Source organism: Amblyraja radiata, chromosome 15 (assembly GCF_010909765.2).
Source record: "Amblyraja radiata isolate CabotCenter1 chromosome 15, sAmbRad1.1.pri, whole genome shotgun sequence".
NCBI lineage: Eukaryota > Metazoa > Chordata > Chondrichthyes > Rajiformes > Rajidae > Amblyraja > Amblyraja radiata.
The window spans coordinates 50198317-50220313 of record NC_045970.1 but is presented as its reverse complement, the minus strand read 5'-3'; the positions used below and the strand labels follow the sequence as shown (position 1 = coordinate 50220313).

At 47.8% G+C, this 21997-nt stretch overlaps 1 protein-coding gene and 1 long non-coding RNA gene across 2 annotated transcripts; both read left to right on the top strand.

The window, feature by feature from the left end:
* Positions 1-457: 457 nt before the first annotated feature.
* Positions 458-1141, top strand: LOC116981387. Its single transcript, XR_004414222.1, has 2 exons — positions 458-631; positions 805-1141. It is a non-coding gene; the product is annotated as an uncharacterized LOC116981387 (long non-coding RNA).
* A 2553-nt stretch (positions 1142-3694) lies between these two features.
* On the top strand, positions 3695-19927 carry vps26a (VPS26, retromer complex component A). Its single transcript, XM_033034422.1, has 9 exons — positions 3695-3831; positions 10539-10688; positions 12136-12211; positions 12874-13030; positions 15499-15663; positions 15787-15893; positions 16004-16072; positions 17460-17602; positions 18774-19927. The coding sequence occupies exons 1-9, from the start codon at positions 3829-3831 to the stop codon at positions 18882-18884; spliced, it is 981 nt and encodes a 326-aa protein (XP_032890313.1). The 5' UTR covers positions 3695-3828; the 3' UTR covers positions 18885-19927.
* Positions 19928-21997: the final 2070 nt, after the last annotated feature.

Genomic DNA, 21997 nt, shown 5'->3' with positions numbered 1-21997 from the left:
TCGGGGAAGAGAAACTAGAGGTATGAAAAGGTTCAATACAAAACAGCCGGCACCGATGACCAAGGAAAGGTGGAGCTCACAATGGTCCATTGCTGGCTGTGGAAGAGACGCCGCATGACCTGCTGAGTTACTCCCGCACTTTGTATCTTTTTTTTAATCTTGCATCTTGCGTTTATCTGCCATCAGGTTAGTTTATTGTCACATGCACCAAGGTACAGAGAAAAGCTTTTTGTTGCGTGCGAACCAGTCAGCGGAAAGACAATACACGATTACAATCGAGCCATCCATAGTGTGCAGATACAGGTTAAAGGGAACAACATGAATAAAATTTAGTGCAAGATAGAATTCAATAAAGTCCGATCAAAGATAGTCCGAGGGTCTCCAATGAGATGGATAGTAGTTCAGGACCGCTCACTAGTTGGTGGTAGGATGCCTGACAGCAGCTGGGAAGAAACTGTCCCTGAATCTGTAGGTGTGCGTTTTCACACTTCTGTGCCTTTTGCCCGATGGGAGAGGGGAGAAGGAGAGGCCAGGGCGCGACACGTCCTTGATTATGCTGCTGGCCTTGCCGAGGCAACGAGCCTAAAGGAACAGCTGGAATTGTGCGCAGAATGCAACAGTCTGAAGAAGGGTACAAATAAAACAAACAAAAAAAAGCTGGAGAAACTCAGCGGGTGCAGCAGCATCTATGGAGCGAAGGATCTATCCTTCGCTCCATAGATGCTGCTGCACCCGCTGAGTTTCTCCAGCTTTTTTTTTTGTGTACCTTTGATTTTCCAGCATCTGCAGTTCCTTCTTAAACAGTCTGAAGAAGGGTCCTAGTTCACGAGTCGTAGGAGTAGAATTAGGCTGTTCGGCCCATCGAGTCTACCCCGTCATTCAATCACGGCTGATCAATCAGGTCCTGAGATGTCGCCTATCAATGCTGCCTGAACCGCTGAGCTACTCCAGCACTTTGTATTCGACCGCTGTTTGTTGCAGCTCTGGGCTGTGGAATAGTTCTCGAGGACATTCTCTGAGGATGGAGCAATATGTGATTGCAAGGGTATCCGGAAAAGGGTTATTTAGCCAACTAATTAACCCATGCTGTATTTTGTATCTTTCGATTTGCGTTCAACAATAAACTTGATGTTCGGCTGCTCGTGATGTTGGCTTCATTTGATTAATGGACAATCATCCAAACTGCAGTCTTCACCCCTGGGCCACGGTTTACGCTGTAGTATATTCAGTTTTTAGTTTAGTTTAGAGAACCTGTGCATTAGTTCTATCCTACCCACCTGGTGTCAATTTATCGAAGGCAATTAACCAACAAGCCTGCATGTCTTTGGAATGTGGGAGGAAGCCGGAGCACCTGGAGAAAACCCACATGGTCACATGGTGAAAATATAGATTCCACACGGACAATACCGTAGTCAGGATCGAACCCGGGTCTCTGGCGCCGTGAGGCAGCAACTCTACCTCTGTGCCACCAATGCTGCCTCATAATGCTGGAGCCATGGTGAATCAACCCCAAGCAAATCGCCTCTCGCTGCTCCTGTAGCACAGTGTTGTCCCTCTTGGAATAATTTACACAAGATACGAGTGACAGGTTACTTTTATTTACATTAGGCATTAGAGATACAGCGGGGAAACAGGCCTTTCGACTCACCAAGTCCGCGCCGACCAACAATTTCCCCACTCATCCTCCCCATCCACCTATGTTCCTCCAGCTTCCCAATTCGCAAGTTTTCAATACTTTTGTCTTACTCTATCTGTCTTTTTATCTCTGGCCTTTGTCTCTCAAAGCCTCCCTCGCCTATATCCGCCTATTACATAAAGTCATACAGCACGGAAACAGGCCCATATTCCCAACCTGCCCACGCTGACCAACATGTCCCATCTACACTAGTCCCACCTGCTTGAGTTTGGCCCACATCCCTCTAAACCTGTCCCATCCATGTACCTGTCTAAATGTTGCTTAAACGTTGCAACAGTACCTGTTTCAACTACCTCCTCGGGCAGATAGACACAAAACGCTGGAGTAACTCAGCGGGACAGGCAGCATCTCTGGAGAGGAGGAATGGCTGACATTTCGGGTTGAGACCCTTCAGACCGAAAACGACCCGAAACATCATCTATTCCTTCTCTCCAGAGATGCTGCCTGTTCCAGCATCTGCCGTTCCTTCCTGCACATGTTCCCTTAAACCTCTAGTTCATGACATGTGGGCGCACCACGAGTTAAGATTTCATTTATTTTAATTTATTGTCAAGTGTACTGAGGTACAGTGAAAAGCTTTTTGTTGCGTGCTATCCAGTCTGGAAAGACTATACATAATTACAATTGAGCTGTCTGCAGTGTACAGATACAGGACCAAGGGAATAACGTTTAGTGCAATACAAAGTCCAGTAAAGGTAGACAGAAATGCTGGAGAAACTCAGCGGGTGCAGCAGCATTTCTGGAGCGAAGGAAATAGGCAACGTTTCGGGCAGAAACCCTTCTTCAGAAACCCTCTTTCGGCCCGAAACGTTGCCAATTCCCTTCGCTCCATAGATGCTGCTGCACCCGCTGAGTTTCTACAGCATTTTTGTCTACCTTCGATTTTCCAGCATCTGCAGTTCCTTCTTAAACAAAAAGTCCAGTAAGCCTGATTGGAGATAGTCCGTGGGTCTCCAGTAAGCTCTGGACTGCCCTCTAGTTGGTGAAAGGATGGTTCAGTTGCCTGATAACAGCTGGGAATAAACTATCCCTGCATTAAGAGTGTTGCTGCAGTTCCTTTCTACACATTAAGAGTTTTGCATGTTTTGTTTTGCTTTTCCTTTTCATTGGGAATAAAGTAGTATTTGGAAAATATACATATTTCAAATATATATGTGTGTGCATGCACATGATCCATATCTCAATCATATGTATACATATATATATATATTCCAAATAACACATTAATAAAACAATTTATATGTATATACATTTATTATTATTAAGTGGTATTTAGGAGGCTTTTGGATAGTCATGTGGCTATGTACGGAATGGAGGGATATGGATCATGTGCAGGCAGAGGAGATTATTTTTTATCTTTCACTAAGGAAATTAATAATTACAATTAAATATCCGTTTTTATTATTCATGCTTTATCGATATATATATTATGTGTGTGTATATGTAAGTACACACACACATATATATACTAAATAAAACCGTTTTTATTTATATCTAGACACATGTAATTAAGTGGGCTGTAATAAAACTATCTTTACACTACCTCAGTACACATGACAATAAACTAAACTTAATCTTAACTTTTAGTGTGTCTACATGTTATGAACTAGTGGGTTTTGGGGAAATCTTTTATTATATATATATATATAATAAAAGATTCCCCCTCAACCCATATGTGTGTATATAAAATATATATATTTTTTCCCTCAACTCTGATCCATAACATAATAACACCAAGAGTTAAGATTTAGTTTTGTTTAGTTTATTGTGTACATATTACACACATATATATAATACACGATAAAATAAAATAAACCTAATCTTAATGCGGGGGGGAGAAAGTATTATATAGACACACATGATATATACACACACATGATATATACACACACATGATATACACACACACACATGATATATACACACACACATGATATACACACACACACATGATATACACACACACATGATATACACACACACACACATGATATATACACACACACATGATATACACACACACACACACATGATGGTGAGCTCTGGTGCTTTAAGGGGATCGACAGGAGGGTGCCTGCCCCTTTAAGCGGTCACGTGTGTGGCGGCGGGCCGGGAGCGGAGAGCGGGCGGAGATGGTGAGCGGGGCGGCGGGGAGGGTGCGGGACGTCAGGCCGGGCCCAGGCGGCGGGAGGGGGGGGGGACGGCGAAGCAGGCGGGCGAGGGTGGGGAGGTCGGAGGCCTTCTCTGTCCGAGGCCTCTGTCGCCCCGGGACCCGAGTGCTGGGATCCCCGGCCTTCCAGCGGGAGGGAGGGAGGGAGGACCAGGCCGTGATTCCTGCTCCCCAGCCCCGGCTTCATTCCCCCTCGGCCCGGGCTGGGACTGAGACCGGGACTGGGTGTGGGACCGGGTCTTATCCCGGGTTCATTCCTCGTCCCGTCCCCTCCCCGTCCCGTCCTGGATCTCGCCCCACATTAGCAAATTACAACCCTCTTCCCCTTCCCCGCTTTCCCTCTCCCCCCCCCCCCCTTCCCTCTCCCCCCCCCTTCCCTCTCCCCCCCCCCTTCCCTCTTCCCCCCCCCTTCCCTCTTCCCCCCTTTCCCTTCCCCCCTTTCCCTCTTCCCCCCTTTCCCTCTTCCCCCCTCTCCCTCTTCCCCCCTTTCCCTCTTCCCCCCGCTTTCCCTCTTCCCCCCCTTTCCCTCTTCCCCCCCCTTTCCCTCTTCCCCCCCCTTTCCCTCTCCCCCCCTTTCCCTCTCCCCCCCCTTTCCCTCTCCCCCCCCTTTCCCTCTTCCCCCCCTTTCCCTCTTCCCCCCGCTTTCCCTCTCCCCCCCTTTCCCTCTTCCCCCCTTTCCCTCTTCCCCCCTTTTCCCTCTTCCCCCCCCTTTCCCTCTCCCCCCCCCTTTCCATCTCACCCCTTTCCCTCTCTCCCCCCCCCCTTTTCCTCTTCCCCCCCCTTTCCCTCTTCCCCCATTTCCCTCTTCCCCCCCCCCTTTCCCTCTTCCCCCCCTTTCCCTCTCCCCCCTTTCCCTCTTTCCCCCTTCCCCCCCTTTCCCTCTTCCCCCCCCTTTCCCCCTTTCCCTCTTCTTCCCCCCTTTCCCTCTTCCCCCCCTTTCTCTCTCCCCCCCTTTCCCTCTTCCCCCCCTTCCCTCTTCCCCCCTTTCCCTCTCCCCCCCCCTTTCCCTCTTCCCCCCCTTTCCCTCTTCCCCCCCCTTTCCCTCTTCCCCCCCTTTCCCTCTTCCCCCCCCTTCCCTCTTCCCCCCCCCTTCCCTCTTCCCCCCCCCTTTCCCTCTTCCCCCCCCCTTTCCCTCTTCCCCCCCTTTCCCTCTTCCCCCCCTTTCCCTCTTCCCCCCCTTTCCCTCTTCCCCTCCCCCCTTTCCCTCTTCCCCCCCCCCCTTCCCTCTTCCCCTCCCCCCCCCCATTTCCCTCTCCCCCTCCCCCCCTTTCCCTCTCCCTCCCCCCTTTCCCTCCCTCCCCCCTTTCCCTCTCCCTCCCCCCCTTCTCCCTCTCCCCCTCTCTTCTCCCCTTTCTCCCTCTCTCCCCCTTCTCCCTCTCTCCCCCTTCTCCTTCTCCCCCTTCTCCTTCTCCCTCTCCCCTTCTCCCTCTCCCCCCCTTCTCCCTCTCCCCCTTCCCCCTTCTCCCTCTCCCCCTTCCCCCTCCCCCCCTTCTCCCTCTTCCCCTTCTCCCCTTCTCCCTCTCCCCCTTCCCCCCCTTCTCCCTCTCCCCCTTCCCCCCTTCTCCCTCTCCCCTCCCCCCTTCTCCCTCCCCCCTTCCCCCCTCCCCCCTTCTCCCTCCCCCCCCCTCCCCCCCCTCCCCCCCCTCCCCCCCTTCTCCCTCCCCCCCTTCCCCCCCTTCTCCCTCCCCCCTTCTCCCTCTCCCCCTTTACCCTCCCCCTTTCTTACCCCCCCCCTCTCTTACCCCCCCCCCCCTCTCCTTTGGTGGGTAGAAAGAAACTCCAAGTGCTGGGGTAACTCCGTGGGTCACGCAGCATTTCCGGAGAAAAGGAACCCTTCTTCAGACTACTTCAGTGGTTCCGCCCCAAAACGCCACCTATTCCTTTTCTCCAGAGATGCTGATCGACCCACTGAGTTACTCCAGCATGTTGTGTCTATCTCCTTTGTTGGGGCCTGACTGCCAAATTCTTTAGCAGATAAAAACCCTGTATTCACAAGTGGCTAACAGCAGACAACCCTTTGCTGAATTAACTGGGAGATTTGTCATACAGCATGGAAACAGGCCCTTTGGTCCAACTTACCGATGCTGACCAAGATGTCCTATCTACACTAGTCCCACCTGCCCGTGTTTGGCCCATATCTAAACATTTTCTATCGTGAACTATTTAAAAAAATGTTGTTATAGTACCTGTCTCAACTGCCTTCTCTGGCAGCTCGTTCCATCTCCCCACCACCCTCTGTGTGGAAAATGGTGCCTCAGGTTTCTGTTAAATCTTGGGTGACATTTTGAGTTGGGACCCTTCTTCAGACTGAAGAAAGATTCTGTCCTGATATGTCACCTATTCATTTTCTCTAGAGATGCTGCCTGACCCGTTGAGTTACTCCAGCATTTTGTGTCCATCTTTGGTATTAAACCAGCATTTTCAGTTCCTTTTTATTACATTCCTATGAAATATTTCCAGATTGCCACAAAGTAAAGTGTATTGGTGAAATACATTGGTAGTATGGCACAGCGACACAACTGCCAGAGCAGCTACCTCACAGAGTCCGGGTGTGATCCTGACCTCGGGTGCTGCTTGTGTACATTCTCCCTGTGACCACGTGGGTTTCCTCCTGGTGCTCTGGTTTCTTCGCACATGTCAAAGACGTGCAGGTTTGGCCTCTGTAAAATTGCCCCAAGCGTGTAGGGAGTGGATGAGAAAGTGGGATAACATGGAACGATTGTGAACGGAGGAACTCAATGGACCGAAGATACAGCAGGTTTCCATGCTGTATCTCTTATAGAAATTTCACTGAGGCGTAGTTAAAATGTGGAATTAAGGCTTTGATGTTGTCTTGCATCCCCTGTACCAACAATAAGCTCCATCGCACTAATCATGGTTTCGAGGGATATCGGCCAAACGCAGGCAGGTGGGACTGTTGTAGATGGGACATGTTGGTCGGTGTGGGCAAGTTGGGCCGAAGGGCCTGTTTCCACGCTGTATGACTACAGATGCTGCCTGACCCATGGAATTCCTCCAGCATTATTGTTTTGCTCCAGATTCCAACATCTGCAGTTACTTGTGTCTCTCTCTGTTAATATGTAATGAATGCTTTGCTTAAGGTAAAAAAAAAAAAAGATACAGTTGACTGGTGATGTAACCTGATTATTAACTTTGCAATATTGCATGACAATCAGTTATAATGTTTGGGTCATTGAGTCCAAACTACTTCCGTTCCCTTAGTAAAGTAAAGCTGCTGTACTGAATCACCATTCACTGAAAGTAAGCATGCAGCTACAGCAGGCAGTGAAGAAAGCTAATGGCATGTTGGCCTTCATAACAAGAGGAGTTGAGTTTAGGAATAAATAGGTCCTTTTGCAGTTGTACAGGGCCCTGGTGAGGCCACACCTGGAGTATTGTGTGCAGTTTTGATCTCCAAATTTGAGGAAGGACATTCTTGCTATTGAGGGAGTGCAGCGTATGTTCACAAGGTTAATTCCCGGGATGGCGGGACTGTCATATGTTGATAGAATGGAGTTCTATCAACTGTATTCACTGGCATTTAGTAGGATGAGAGGATATCTTATTGAAACATATAAGATTATTAAGGGATTGGACACGCTAGAGACAGGAAACATGTTCCCGTTGTTGGGGGAATCCAGAACCAGGAGCCACAGTTTAAGAATAAGGGATAAGCCATTTAGAACGCAGATGAGGAAAAACTTTTTTACACTTAGTTGTGAATCTGTGGAATTCTCTGCCTCAGAAGGCAGTGGAGGCCAATTCTCTGGATGCTTTCAAGAGAGAGTTAGATAGAGCTCTTAAAGATAGCAGTCAGGGGATATGGCGAGAAGGCAGGAACGGGGTACTGAATGTGAAAGATCAGCCATGATCATATTGAATGGTGATGCTGGCTCGATGGGCTGAATGGCCTACTCCTGCACCTATTGTCTATTGTCTATTTAATCGATCCTGACCTTGTGTGCTGTCTATATGGAGTTTGCACGTTCTCCCCGTGACCGTGCGGGTTTTCCCCAGGTGCTCCGGTTTCCTCCCACACTCCAAGGACGTACAGGTTTGCAGGTTAATTGGCTTTGGTATAAAATAGTAAATTGTCCCTGATGTGTAGGATAACACTAATGTACGGGGGATGATCGTTGGTCGGCGCAGACTCGATGGGCCGAAGGGTCTGTTTCTGCGCTGTATCCCTAAAGTTTACAGCAAGTCAGGAAGAGGCTGGTTCTGCAGCAGGAACCTGGAGGAATATGAGAGAGATGGTGGGGAATTAGGAAAATAAGTGACATGAGCAAGTATTGATGAGTAAACTAAAGTTCATAAATAAGTTCAAAGAGGTGATAAGAGCAGAATTAGGCCATTCGGCCCATCAAGTCTACCCCGCCCTTCAATCATGGCTGATCTATCCTTCCCTCTTAACCCCATTCCCCTGCCTTCTCCCCATAACCCCTGACACCCATACAAATCTAGAATCTATCTCTGCCTTAAAAATATCCATTGACGGCCTCCGCAGCCTCCCGTGGCAATGAATTCCACAGAGTCACCACCCTCTGACCAAATAAATGGAGTCAATTTCTAAATTTGCCGAACAGTGGTGCAACGATAGAGTTGCTGCCTTACAGCGCTTAAAGCACTTGAGACCCGGGATCGATCCCGACTACGGGTGCTGTCTGTACGGAGTTTGTACCTTCTCCCCGTGACCGCGTGGATTTTCTCTAAAAAGTTTGGTTTCCTCCCACACTCCAAAGACGTACAGGTTTGTACTTGGGTTTGTGTACTTGTTATAAGTGTAAAAAAATAAATTGTTCCTATTGTAGTGTAGGCATCTGTTAATGTGCGGGGATTGCTGGTCGGTGTCGACTCGGTGAGCCCAAGGGCCTTTATCCGCGCTATATCTCTATACTAAACTAAGTTGGAGAATAATCAAGGAGAAAGAGGATGTGGGTTAAATACATGAACACAAGGGCATTATCTCCACTGCGATATCTGTTTCCCTTTGTTAGTGACACGACAGTGTAAAGAGACCAAGGCTGCTTCCTCGCAGCCAACGGTTCAACCGATTCTGGTGAATTGATACCACTGCCCAGCGGGGCTGTAGGGATCATGGCTTGCCGTGGAAGCAGATGGGGATGGGGATCCAGGGGTCACAGTTTGAGAATGAGGGGTGGGACTGAGATGAGGAAAAACTTTTTCACCCAGAGATTTGTGAATCTCTGGAATTCTCTGCCACAGAAGGCAGTGGAGGCCAATTCACTGGATGTTTTCAAGAGAGAGTTAGATTTGGCTCTAAGGGCCAACAGAATCAAGGAATGGGGGGAGAAAGCAGGAACGGGGTACTGATTTTTGGATGATCAGCCATGATCTTGTTGAATGGCGGTGCTGGTTCGAAGGGCCGAACGGCCTACCTCTGCACCTATTTTCTGTGATGGGTGAGGGGGGGCGAGTGGTGAGGCATGGGTGGATGGAACCGGGAAGGGAAGGGGATGATGATGGGTGACTGGAGGATTAGTGCGGGAAAGGGAACAAAAAGGCTAAGGACTGGAGGTGGATCAGAAGGAAAGCGAGAGGGATGAAGGGAAGGAGTGAACGCTGTGAAAGGATTACCTGAAATTGGAAAATTCTGGTACATTCAATAAACATTTACACGGGTACATCGATCGGATAGGCTTTGAAGGATATGGGCCAAACGCTGGCAGGTGGGACTAGTGTAGATGGGACATGTTGGTTGGTGTGGGCAAGTTGGGATGAAGGGCTTGTTTCCACTGTGAATCTGTGACTCTGCCATTGAGTTGTGGATAAGCAGTTACAATTGAACTATTAGGGTTTAGAGATACTGCGTGGAAACGGGCCTTTGGCCCACCGAGTCCGCGCCGACCAGCGATCACCCCCATACACCGGTTCTATCCTAGGGACAATTTGCAGAAGCCAATTAACCTACAAAAACCTGAACACCTTGGGATTGTGGGGGGAAACTGGAGCATCCAGAGGAAACCTGCAAACTCCGTACAGATAGCACCCGTAGCCAGGTTCGGGCCCAGGCTTCTGGCGCTGTAAGGCAGAAACTACAAGTGCGCCGCTGTAGACAGCCAGTTAGAATTTAGTTTAGTTCAGAGATACGGTGCGGAAACAGGCCCTTTGGCCCACCGAATCCACGCCGACCAGCGATCCCCGCACATTAACACTATCCAACGCACACTACGGACACTTTACAATTTTACCAAGCCAATTAACCTACAAACCTGTACGTCTTTGGAATGTGGGAGGAAACCGGAGCACCCAGAGAAAACCCACCCAGTCACGGGGAGAACGTGCAAACTCCGTACAGACAGCACCCGTATTCAGAATCGAACCCGGGTCTCTACCCCTGCGCCACTGTGCTGCCACTGTCGATACCCAGTTACAATTCGCATTGGGTTGTAGATAGCGAGGCAGCATCCTGGTTGCCTGCCATCTCTTATTCCCGAGTTCTACCCATGTGGCGTCGATGATGATCCCTCTGGGATGTCGCCCTCGTTGCGTAGACGTGATGTTTTCCCTCATCGTTAATGCAAATCCGCACCTCCGGAAGTCCAGCAGGATCATAGACCTGGTCCTTTCCCAACGGCACAATAAAGTTACCGATTCCATCATTCGTTCTCTCATAGATGGCATTAATGTTCTGTCTCTTCCATCCTCCAGAGTTTCCTGGGCGGTCTGTTTACTCCGGTGTGTGACATTGATATCGTTCTCAATGACGCTGACATCAGGAAAACAGCAGAGATCAAGAGTGACGATGGCAAAGTCGAGAAACATTACCTGTTTTACGATGGAGAGTCCGTCACAGGGAAGGTATGAATTAATAATCCATCTTCCTTACTCCCTAGCTTTCTCTTCCGCCAATCATTTCTCTTGGAAACTTAAGACAAGTGATTTACACATACAAGCTCTTGTGAGTGGCAGTGAGCTCAAAGTAGTCTTCTTTATAGGTTTTGTTTCAGAGATGGAGCATGGAAACAGGTCCTTCGGCCCAGCGACCCCACTCCAACCATCGATCACCTGTTCACTCTAGTTCTATATTGTCCCACGTTCGCATCCACTGAAACCACGCTGACAATCGATCACCCGTTCACACTCGTTCTATGTATGAAGGAACTGCAGATGCTGGTTTAAACCAAAGATTGACACAAAATACTGGAGTAACTCAGCGGGAGAGGCAGCACCTCTGGAGAGAAAGCATTCATGAGTTTCTCCAACGTTTTGTGTCTATTCACACTAGATCTATGTTCTCCCACTTTCTAATTGCTCCCCTACACACTACGGGCAGTTTAGAGGTTGGCCACTTCCGGTATACCTCTTCCCTCGACTCCATCCAGGGACCCCGACAGTCCTTACAGGTTAGGCAGAGGTTCACTTGCACCTCCTCCAACCTCCTCTATCGTATCCTTTGTTCTCGGTGTGGGCTCCTAAATATTGGCGAGACCAAGCACAAACTGGGTGATTGTTTTGCTGTACACCTACACTTGTCCCTTTAAGTCCTCCTGTCTCTTAAAGAACACGGGCTGCAAGTTACACTTCCCAGGTTATTGAAATTAACAAGTCGTTGAAATTGACAAGGTGGCATTTCCATCCAAACTTACCTCCATTAAACAATGTAATATACAGCTTTTAGTAATTGTAGCAGTAACAAAGATACATTTTTAGCTGTTAAAAATAACCTTGTATTTGAAAACAACCTGTTGCCTCACGGAGTGACCGCTTGGTGCTTGCAGCGAATCCTTTACTCGGTTATAGCAGACAATCGGCAATAACTGACACAATTCCCCCCCCCCCCCATGGCCCGTTATATTGAGGGTTTACTGTACTGATGATCTCTTCAGAAGAATGAAGAGAAAAACTGACATCTTGGTAAAGGGAGAGAAATGACAGTCTTATAAAAGAATGGAGATTGGTTTTGATAGCAAATAGAAATATAGAAAGATAGAAAATAGGTGCTGGAGTAGGCCATTCGGCGCTTCGAGCCAGCGCCGCCATTCATTATGATCATCCAAAATCTGTCTTCTATGGCAGAGAATTCCACAGATTCGCAACTCTCTGGGACTCATCTCAGTCCTAAATGGCCTACCCCATAATCTTAAACTGTGACCCCCTGGTTCTGGATTCCCCCAACATGGGGAACATATTTCCTGCATCTAGCCTGTCCAATCCCTTAAGAATTTCGTACGTTTCTATAAGACCCAATTTTTATTCAAATTTAGTTCTAAAGTTCAGAGTGATGATGAATAATTTCTTTTGGCAGGTAAACCTGACCTTTAAACAGCCGGGGAAACGCTTGGAGCACAAAGGAATTCGGATTGAGTTTGTTGGACAAATTGGTAAGTTGCCGACCTTTTCCCAGCACTTGTGGTACAAGGTAATTGTAATTGTAATTAATTTATTAGCCAAGTATGTAAAAACATACAAAGAATTTGATTTGCCATACAGTCATACCAAAAAAGCAGCAGGACACACAATTACATAAAAATTAACATAAACATCCACCACAGCGCACTGTGATGGAAGGCAATAACGTAATATCATCTTCCCTCCTTTTCTCCCGCAGTGGGGGCTGTCAAACCATCCGCAGTCGGGGCGATCGAAGCTCCTGCGATCGGGGTGGTTGAAGCTCATGAAGTCGATTCCCGGTACTGCAATTCCGGTTTAAATTGAAGGTAGACACAAAATGCTGGAGTAACTCAGCGGGACAGGCAGCATCTCTGGAGAGAAGGAATGGGTGACGTTTCGGGTCGAGACCCTTCTTCAGACTGAATTTCAGAGTGGAGCAGACAAAATGTGTCGATTTGCAGTGGGAGCAGTCTGAAGAAGGGTCTCGACCCGGAACGTCACCCATTCCTTCTCTCCAGAGATGCTGCCCGTCCCACTGAGTTACTCCAGCATTTTGTGTCCATCATGGGATAGTGGTGTTGGAGAGATGGGGTTCGGCTTGACACTGTAAAAAAAAAAAGCTTTTCAAAACCCTCTTGCTTCTACTTTGCAGAGCTGTTTAGCGATAAGAGTAACACGCATGAGTTTGTGAACTTGGTGAAGGAGCTGGCCTTGCCCGGAGAGTTGACACAGAGCAGGACCTACGACTTTGAATTCATGCAAGTGGAAAAGCCGTACGAATCGTATATCGGGGCCAATGTCAGACTAAGGTAACCATTTTCCGTGCAGTTTTAACCATATTTGATACGGTTTGTTTTGTATGCACCTCAGTTTCTTTCAAGTAGATTCCCAAGTTGTCTTTCTTTTTGCTATTCTGTCAAAATATGTAGCAGGGTAGAGCTGATCCCTTTTGAGGTCATGGAGTCATACAGCACGGGAACAGGTTCTTCGGCCCAACTTGCCCATGCCGACCACGATGGCCCATCTACACTGGTCCCACCTCCCCACATTTGGCCCATATTACTCTAAACCTGGTCTATCCATGTATCCCTCTGACCCTTTCCTGTCCATATATTCCTCCAAGCCTTTCCTATCAATGTATCCCTCCAAACATATAATGGATGGGATTTATATAGCGCCTTTCTAATACTCAAGGCGCTTGTATAACATATAAGATCATTCAGGGTTTGGACATGCTAGAGGCAGGAAACATGTTCCCGATGTTGGGAGAGTCCAGAACCAGGGGCTACAGTTTAAGAATAAGGGATAAGCCATTTAGAACGCAGATGAGGAAAAACGTTTTTACACAGAGTTGTGAGTCTGTGGAATTCTCTGCCTCCGAAGGCAGTGGAGGCTAATTCTCTGGAGGCTGTCAAGAGAGAGTTAGATAGAGCTCTTAAAGATTTAGGAGTGAAGGGATATGGGGAGAAGGCAGGAACGGGGTACTGATTGGGGATGATCAGCCATGATCACATTGAATGACTGTGCTGGCTTGAAGGGCCGAATGGCCTACTCCTGCACCTATTGTCCATTGTCTATTGTCTATGCGCTCATTTATCTATGTAACCCTCTGAGCCTTTCTTTAGACTCTAGAGATACAGCGCAGAAATGGGCCCTTCGGCCCACGGAGGCTGCACCGACCAGCAATCACCCTGTACACTAGCACTAACCTACACACTAGGAACAATTTACAATTTTACCCAAGCCAATTAACCTACAAAACTGTACATCTTTGGAGGGTTGGAGGAAACTGGAGGACCTGGAGAAAACCCACGAGGTCACGGGGAGAATGTACAGACAGCACCCGTAGTCGGGTTCGAACCCGGGTCTTTGGCGGTGTAAGGCAGCAACTCCACCGCTGCTGTTGGATGAGTTGGTATGACTTGGGTTGTTGATCTACGGTATCTCTAACATATTTATTAAGATTCAGAGTTTTAGCAGCATTTCATTACACTTTTTGATGTTTACTTTAGTTTAGAGATACAGCACGGAAACGGGTCAATCGGCCCACCGAGTCTGCATCGACCAACGATCCCCGCACATCAACACTATCCTATGCTTGCGCCAATTTTTACATTTATAACAAGCCATTTAACATTCAAACCTGCAGGGCTTTGGAGTGTGGGAGGAAACCGGAGCACCAAAATTGCTATTTTTTATCTGATTTTGTCTTCGAGTCATAGAGTGGCACAGTGTGGAAACAGACCCTTCGGCCTAACCTGCCCACACCGACTAAGATGCCCCAGCTACACTAGTCCCACCTGCCTGTGTTTTGTCCATATCACTACAAACCTTGCAGTTGTGGTCTCCAAATTTGAGGAAGGACATTCTTGCTATTGAGGGAGTGCTGCATAGGTTCACAAGGTTAATTCCCGGGATGGTGGGACTGTCATATGCTGTGAGAATGGAGTCGCTGGGCTTGTATACTCTGGAATTTAGGATGAGAGGGGATCTTATTGAAATATATAAGATTTTTAACGATTTGGACACGCTGGAGGCAGCAAACATGTTCCCGATGTTGGTGGAGTCCAGAACTAGGGGCTACAGTTTAAGAATAAGGGGTAAGCCATTTAGAATGGAGATGAGGAAATACTTTTTCACACAGAGTTGTGAGTCTGTGGAATTCTCTGCCTCAGACGGCGGTGGAGGCCGGTTGGAGAGCTAGATAGGGCTCTTAAAGATAGCGGAGTCAGGGGATATGGGGAGAAGGCAGGAACGGGGTACTGATTGGGGATGATCAGCCATGATCACATTGAATGGCAGTGCTGGCTCGAAGGGTCGAATGGCCTACTCCTGCACCTATTGTCTATTGCCTATCCATGTACCTGTCCTAACTTTCTTAAACGTTTGGGATAGTCCCTGCCTCAACTGCCTCCTCTGGCTGCTTGTTCCATACACCCACCACCCTTCAACCAGGGCTCTGGCAATTTCCTCCATAGTTTCCCACAATGTCCTCGTATATATCTGATCAGGCCCTGGAGATTTGCCTACCTTCATACTTAATAGTACCTTCAGCACCTCTTCGACTGAAACACTGACTGCTCTCAAGACACTTCCATTGACTGCCCGAGTTCCTCGGTAAATACATAGGATAAATACTCATTAAGGACCTTGCCCATCTCCTGTGGCTCCACACCGAGGTGACCACTTTGATTCCTGAGGGGGTCCCACTCTCTCTCTAGTTACCCTTTTCCCCCCTTATGTATTTTTTTTCCTCCTCTTCTGTATTTCTCCTCAGATACTTTTTGAAAGTGACAATGGTCCGGAGTCTGAGTGATCTGGTGAAGGAATATGACCTGATCGTACACCAGCTTGCCACCTACCCTGATGTCAACAGCTCCATTAAAATGGAGGTCGGCATTGAGGACTGCTTACACATAGAGTTTGAATACAACAAGTCAAAGTGAGTCACTCCGGTGTTTCCCCTTCTACCCCTCCCACCATGGTCAGTTATAACGAGGGTGATCTCTATATATTAAATTGTCCTTATTATATTGCTTCTGTACTGTTTTGATTCTTTCTTTAGATACCACCTGAAGGATGTGATCGTCGGTAAGATCTACTTCTTGTTGGTGAGAATCAAAATCCAGCACATGGAACTTCAGATGATCAAAAAAGAGATTACTGGTATTGGTAAGGATAGTAGTAGGAATCTGGGCCACTGCTGAGACTCCTATGTCTTTGGTTACTCTTTGAGACTGCGATGCCTCCGTTGCCTGATATGTTGATTTATTATTTTAAAGGGCCCAGTACCACCACTGAGACAGAAACTATTGCCAAATATGAAATAATGGATGGAGCCCCTGTTAAAGGTGAGTTGCAGAACTATGGAGAAACATCATCTCGTATTACGCTTGGGCAGCTTAAATCCTAGAGGTATCAATATTGATTTCACTAACTTCAAGTAACCGTTGCATCCCCCCCTCTCTCTCTCTCCGTCCATCCCCCACCCAAATCGTACCAGCTTCAAAGTCATCTTGTTGAGTCTCATTTTCTGTGACTCGTTCTCACCTAACACACAGCTTACAGTGGCCTGTTGCCTCTATCATCGTTACATTTTTGCATATCTTTCACTCATTTATTCTATGTCTCTCGTTTCCATTTCCCCAGACTCTCAGTCTGAAGAAGGGTCTCGACCTGAAACGTCACCAATTCCCGTGCTCCAGAGACGCTGTCTGACCCGCTGAGTTACTCCAGCTTTTTGTGTCTATCTAGAATTATATATGGAGCAGAAAATCTCTCTTAACCACCCCTGTCCAGACTCATTTGGACAATTGATCAGTTAGCATATTATTGTTTAATTTCAAGTTGTAGTCCAAGAAGCATGGCCTTTGGAAGAAATGGATCGATTAGTTTAGTTTATTGTCACGTGTACCAAGGTACAGTGAAAAGCTTTTGTTGTGTGCTATCCAGTCAGCAGATCGATAATACATAAGGTCATAAGTGAGAGGAGTAGAATTAGGTCATTCGGCCCATCACGTCTACTCCATTCAATCATGGCTGATCTATCTCTCCCGCCTAACCCCAGTCTCCCGCCTTCTCCCCAAAACCTCTGACACCTGTACTAATCAAAAATTGAAGGTAGACACAGAATGCTGGAGTGACTCAGCGGGAAAGGCAGCATCTCTGGAGTGAAGGAATGGGTGACCCTTCTTCAGACTGACCCGACTAATCAAAAATCTATCTATCTCTGCCTTAAAATGATTACAATCGAGCCATTTACAGTGTTTAGATACAAGATAAGGGAATAACGTTTAGTGCAAGGTAAAGCCAGCAAAGTCCAATCAAGGATAGTCCGAGGGACACCAAAGAGGTAGATAATGGTTCAGCACTGCTCTCTGGTTGTAGTGGGATGATTCACTTGCCTGATAACAGCGGGGAAGAAACTGTCCCTGAGTCTGGAGGTGTGCGTTTTCACACTTCTATACGTTTTGCCTGATGGTAGTGGGGAGAAGAGGGAGTGGGGTGGGTGCGACGCGCCCGTGATTATACTGCTGGCCTTGCCGAAGCAGAGTGAGGTATGAATAGAGTCAATAGAGGGGTGTTTGGCTTGTGCGATCGTCTGGGCTGCGTCTGCAATTCGCTGCGATTTCTTGCGGTCTTGGATGGAGCCGTTCCCAAATCAAGCTGTGACTACAAGTATTGTCTGCAGCTACTGTGTTTGCATTCAATTGAACTTTTGTGTGTTTGGTTTTCAAGGCGAATCCATTCCAATCAGACTCTTCTTGGCCGGATACGATCTAACGGCAACAATGAGAGATGTTAACAAGAAGTTCTCCGTACGTTACTTCCTAAATTTAGTCCTGGTTGACGAAGAAGACCGGAGGTACTTCAAACAGCAGGTATGTTCCAGGATGTGGGCACGGGTTGGGGTGTAGGGCAGGTGACGGCTGGCAGAGGAAAGAGAAGGTGAGGGTACGGCAGAGGATGAGAGCTCCCTCATTTGAGTCAAGCAGTTTGAACTTAGTTTAGAGATGCAGCATTGAAACGGATCTTTCCCCATCTGAGTCCATGCCGACCATCGATCATCCGTTCACACTAGTTCTCTGTTATCCCACTCCCTGCATGCTCGAACCAATTTTACAGAGGCCAATTACCTCACAAACCCAGCTACCTGCATGGACAATAACTGCATCTCAGTCCACGTTAGATACAAAATGCTGAAGTAACTCAGCAGGACAGGCAGCATCTCTGGAGTGAAGGAATGGATGACATTTCAGGTCGAGACCCTTCTTCAGACTGAAGTATGGTCTCGACCCGAAACGTCACCCATTCCTTCTCTCCAGAGGTGTTTGGGTTATGGGATGAAGCCAGAGTACCGGATGTAATTCACGTGATCAATAGACAATAGGTGCAGGAGGAGGCCATTCAGCCCTTCGAGCCAGCATCGCCATTCACTGTGATCATGGCTGATCATCCACAATCAGTACCCCATTCCTGCCTTCTCCCCATATCCCTTGACTCCGCTATCTTTAAGAGCTCTATTTAACTCTCTTGAAAGCATCCAGAGTCGGCATCCACAGCCTTCTGAGGCAGAGAATTCCACAGATTCCCAGCTCTGGGTGAAAACGTTTTTCCTCATCTCTGTTCCTGATGTTGGGGGAATCCAGAACCAGAGGGTCACGGTTTATGAATAAGGGGTAGGCCATTTGGGACTGAGATGAGGAGAAACTTTAGCACCCAGAGAGTTGTGAATCTGTGGAATTCTCTGCCACAGAAGGCAGTGGAGGTCAATTCACTGGATGTATTCCAGAGAGAGTTAGATACGGCTTTGGGACTAACGGAATCAAGGGATATGGGGAGAAAGCAGGAACAAGATACTGATTCTAGATGATCAGCCCTGATCATATTGAATGGTGGTACTGGCTCGAAGGACTGAATGGCCTACTCCTGCACCTATTTTCTATGTTTCTATATTTCTGATTATGTAAATTCTCAACTGTTTGCAGTCCAACAAGTGAAAATATAAAATTCAATCCATTCAAGTATTGCTTTTGGGTTTTTTTTTGGCAGGAGATTGTACTATGGAGGAAAGCTCCCGACAAGCTACGGAAAAGAACTAACTTCCATCAGCGCCTGGAGTCTCCAGAACCACAGGCCTCCGCGCAGCAACCTGAGATATGAGCAAAGAAAAAAAAAAAACGCCAAAATCGACATATATGGTTACTGTGTCCCCCAACCTTCTCCATTCCTCCGTGACACTAAATCTTTCAGAAAACAAATGTTTTATTTTTTCTCTCCTCAAACACTGGAACACTTAAAGCTCTCATTTTATACCTGATCATTTGCAACTCGTTTCAACATGCACTAAAAATCTCTGCAGAGCCGGCTGTTTGTTTGGTTCTGTATTTGCACACAGGCTGATCTATTTATGCTGCTTCGGCCCGGGATTTGCCGTTCACGGTGTACAGGTGATTCATGTTTTCTCGGGCAGTTAACAGTTAACGATTTTAAACACACTGGGTTGTGGGGGTGAAATTTCAGGAGTGTGTTTATTTTCTTTTGTACAATTCAAATTTGGTGATTGGTCCTACTTCAGTCAAAGTGTCTTTCACCTGCGATGCTCTGCGGTGACACCGCTTCAGAAGGCAATGGTCCTGTGATCCTTCCCTGTTCCCGACTTCACGCACAGGTCCTGGGCCCCATATTTACCAAAGGATAAGCACTGTGCAGTTCCTGAGCCTGTAACCTGGACTGACATGTGTGGGAAGGAACCGCACTTGCTGGTTTATACCGAAGATAGACACAAAATGCTGAAGTAACTCAGCGGGGACAGGCAGCACCTCTGGAGAGAAGGAATGGGTGACGTTCCGGGTCGAGACCTTACTTCAGTCTGAAGAAGGGTCTCGACCTGAAATGTCATCCATTCCTTCTCTCCAGAGATGCTGCCTGTCCTGCTGAGTTACTTCAGCATTTTGTGTCTAACCTGGACTGAGATGCAGTTATTGTCCATGCAGGTAGCTGAGTAAAGTTTCCAATTTCCCATTGTTGGAACGTCGGTCGCAAGTTTAAAGCCACTTAACGCCAGATACTTACCCGCATGTCCATCCATGTCTGATATCAATAAATGGAAAATTGGAAAAATTGCGTCTGTAGTATCTGTACTCACACCAGCCTGAAAAATGTATCCTAACTATATTCAATAAAGTTTCTGCCAGTGTATCTAACTACACTTGAATTCATTTCAGACCTTTCAGAAGATTTCTAGAGAGATTTCTCTCTCTAGAAATGAAACCATCCTTGTCGGATCTCTGCTTCTGTTGGGGATCCAGGGTACCTGCAGGCACCATTGTTCAGACCAACCCGGTTCAAATGATGACTGTTCACGGGATACGTGGCCAAACCATCCATCAGCATTCGTGATGGTTTCCAGCGGATAAAGGCTAGTACTCGCTGGAGTTTAGAAGGATGGGGGGGATCTCATTGAAACCCAGCAGATAATGAAAGGCGTAGTGTGGAGATGGAGATACAAGTGAGGTGTGGGGAGGGAGGGAGGAGTTGTGATTGGCAAATGGGTGGAGTAAGTGCCAAATGAGTGAGATGAAAAGACAAAAGGGAATCGGATGAGGAAGAGACGAGGAGTGAAATGTAAAGCTGGAAGAAGGGATTGGGGTGTCGGGGTAAGGGATGAAAGGAAAATGTGGGTCTTGAGGATGGAAGATGAGCATGCTCACGACGGGAAAGTAGAAGGGTGACTAGGGAGGTGGGAGAAATGTGCGCACACCAGGGTGGGGTAGAGAAATTGGACAATTCAATGCTTATACAGTTGGGTTGTAAGCTACCCAAGTGGAAAATGTGGTTCTGTTCCTCGAGTGTGTGTGTGTGGCCTCACTGGCAATGGAAGAGGCCCAGGACAGAAAGTTCGGAATGGGAAGGGGTATTAGTTACTGGGAGATCCAGCAGGACTTGGTAAACAGAGTGGAAGTATTTGGTGAAACGGCTGCCTCGTCTATGCTTGGTCTTGCTCATGCTTAGTCTATGCTTGGTCTTGCTAACTGAGACCACATCAGGAGCACCAAAAGCAGTAGACAGGTTGGAAGAGATGCAGATGAACTGGAAGGGATGCTGGGGTCCCGGGATGGGGGAAGAAGCAAGGACCGGTTACAGCTGCAGAGGAAAATACTCTGTGTTGTGGTTGGGTGGGTGGGATGGTCCTGATGAAAAGGGATAGGTTGGGTTATGGGATCATGTTGAAGGTGGCGGAAATGTCGGAGAATGATGTGTTGGATGCGGCAGCTGGTGGGGGCGAAAGGGCAGCACAGTGGAGCAGTGATGGACTTGCTGCCTCACAGCGCCAGAGACCCAGGTTCGATCCTGACTACTGGTACTGTCTGCATGGAGTTGGTACGCTCTCCCTGTGACCGTATGAGTTTCCTCCCGCACTGCAAGTACGAGCAAGTTTGTAGGTTAATTAGCCTCTGTAAATTGACCCTCGTGTGTGTGTAGGATAGAACCAGTGTATGGGTGATCACTGGTCTTGGTGGGCTGAAGGGTCTGTTTGCATGCCGTATCTACAAACAAAAGTGTCACCAGTGGAGCGGTCATCAGGGCAATTGTCACCGGGCAACCATCACCATGGGAGCTGTAACCAGGGGAAACCATCACTGTGAGAGCTGTAACCAGGGGAACCATCACAATGAGGGCTGTAACCAGGGTAACCATCACAATGAGGGTGTAACCAGGGGAACCATCACAATGAGAGCTGTAACCGGGCAACCTTCACCATTGAGAGCAGTAACCAGGGGAACCTTCACCATGAGAGTTGTAACCAGGGGAACCATCACCATGAGGGCTGTAACCAGGGGAAACCATCATTGTGAGAGCTGTAACCAGGGGAACCATCACAATGAGAGCAGTAACCGGGCAACCTTCACCATGAGAGCAGTAACCAGGGGAACCTTCACCATGAGAGTTGTAACCAGGGGAACCATCACCATGAGGGCTGTAAGCAGGGGAACCATCACAATGAGAGCTGTAACCAGGGGAACTATCACCATGAGAGTTGTAACCAGGGGAACCATCACCATGAGAGCAGTAACCAGGGGAACCATCACCATGAGAGTTGTAACCAGGGAACCTTCACCATGGTACACAAAATTGCTGGGGAAACTCAGCGGGTGCAGCAGCATCTATGGAGCGAAGGAAATAGGCGACGTTTCGGGCCGAAACCCTTCTTCATGGGTTTCGGCCCGAAACGTCGCCTATTTCCTTCGCTCCATAGATGCTGCTGCACCCGC

Excerpts from the sequence above, each read along its gene's own strand:
- vps26a (XM_033034422.1), top strand. Across the intron at positions 12,212-12,873 it reads TGAGTTTGTTGGACAAATTG|AGCTGTTTAGCGATAAGAGT; the intron begins GTAAGTTGCCGA and ends TCTACTTTGCAG. Across the intron at positions 17,603-18,773 it reads GGAGGTACTTCAAACAGCAG|GAGATTGTACTATGGAGGAA; the intron begins GTATGTTCCAGG and ends TTTTTTTGGCAG.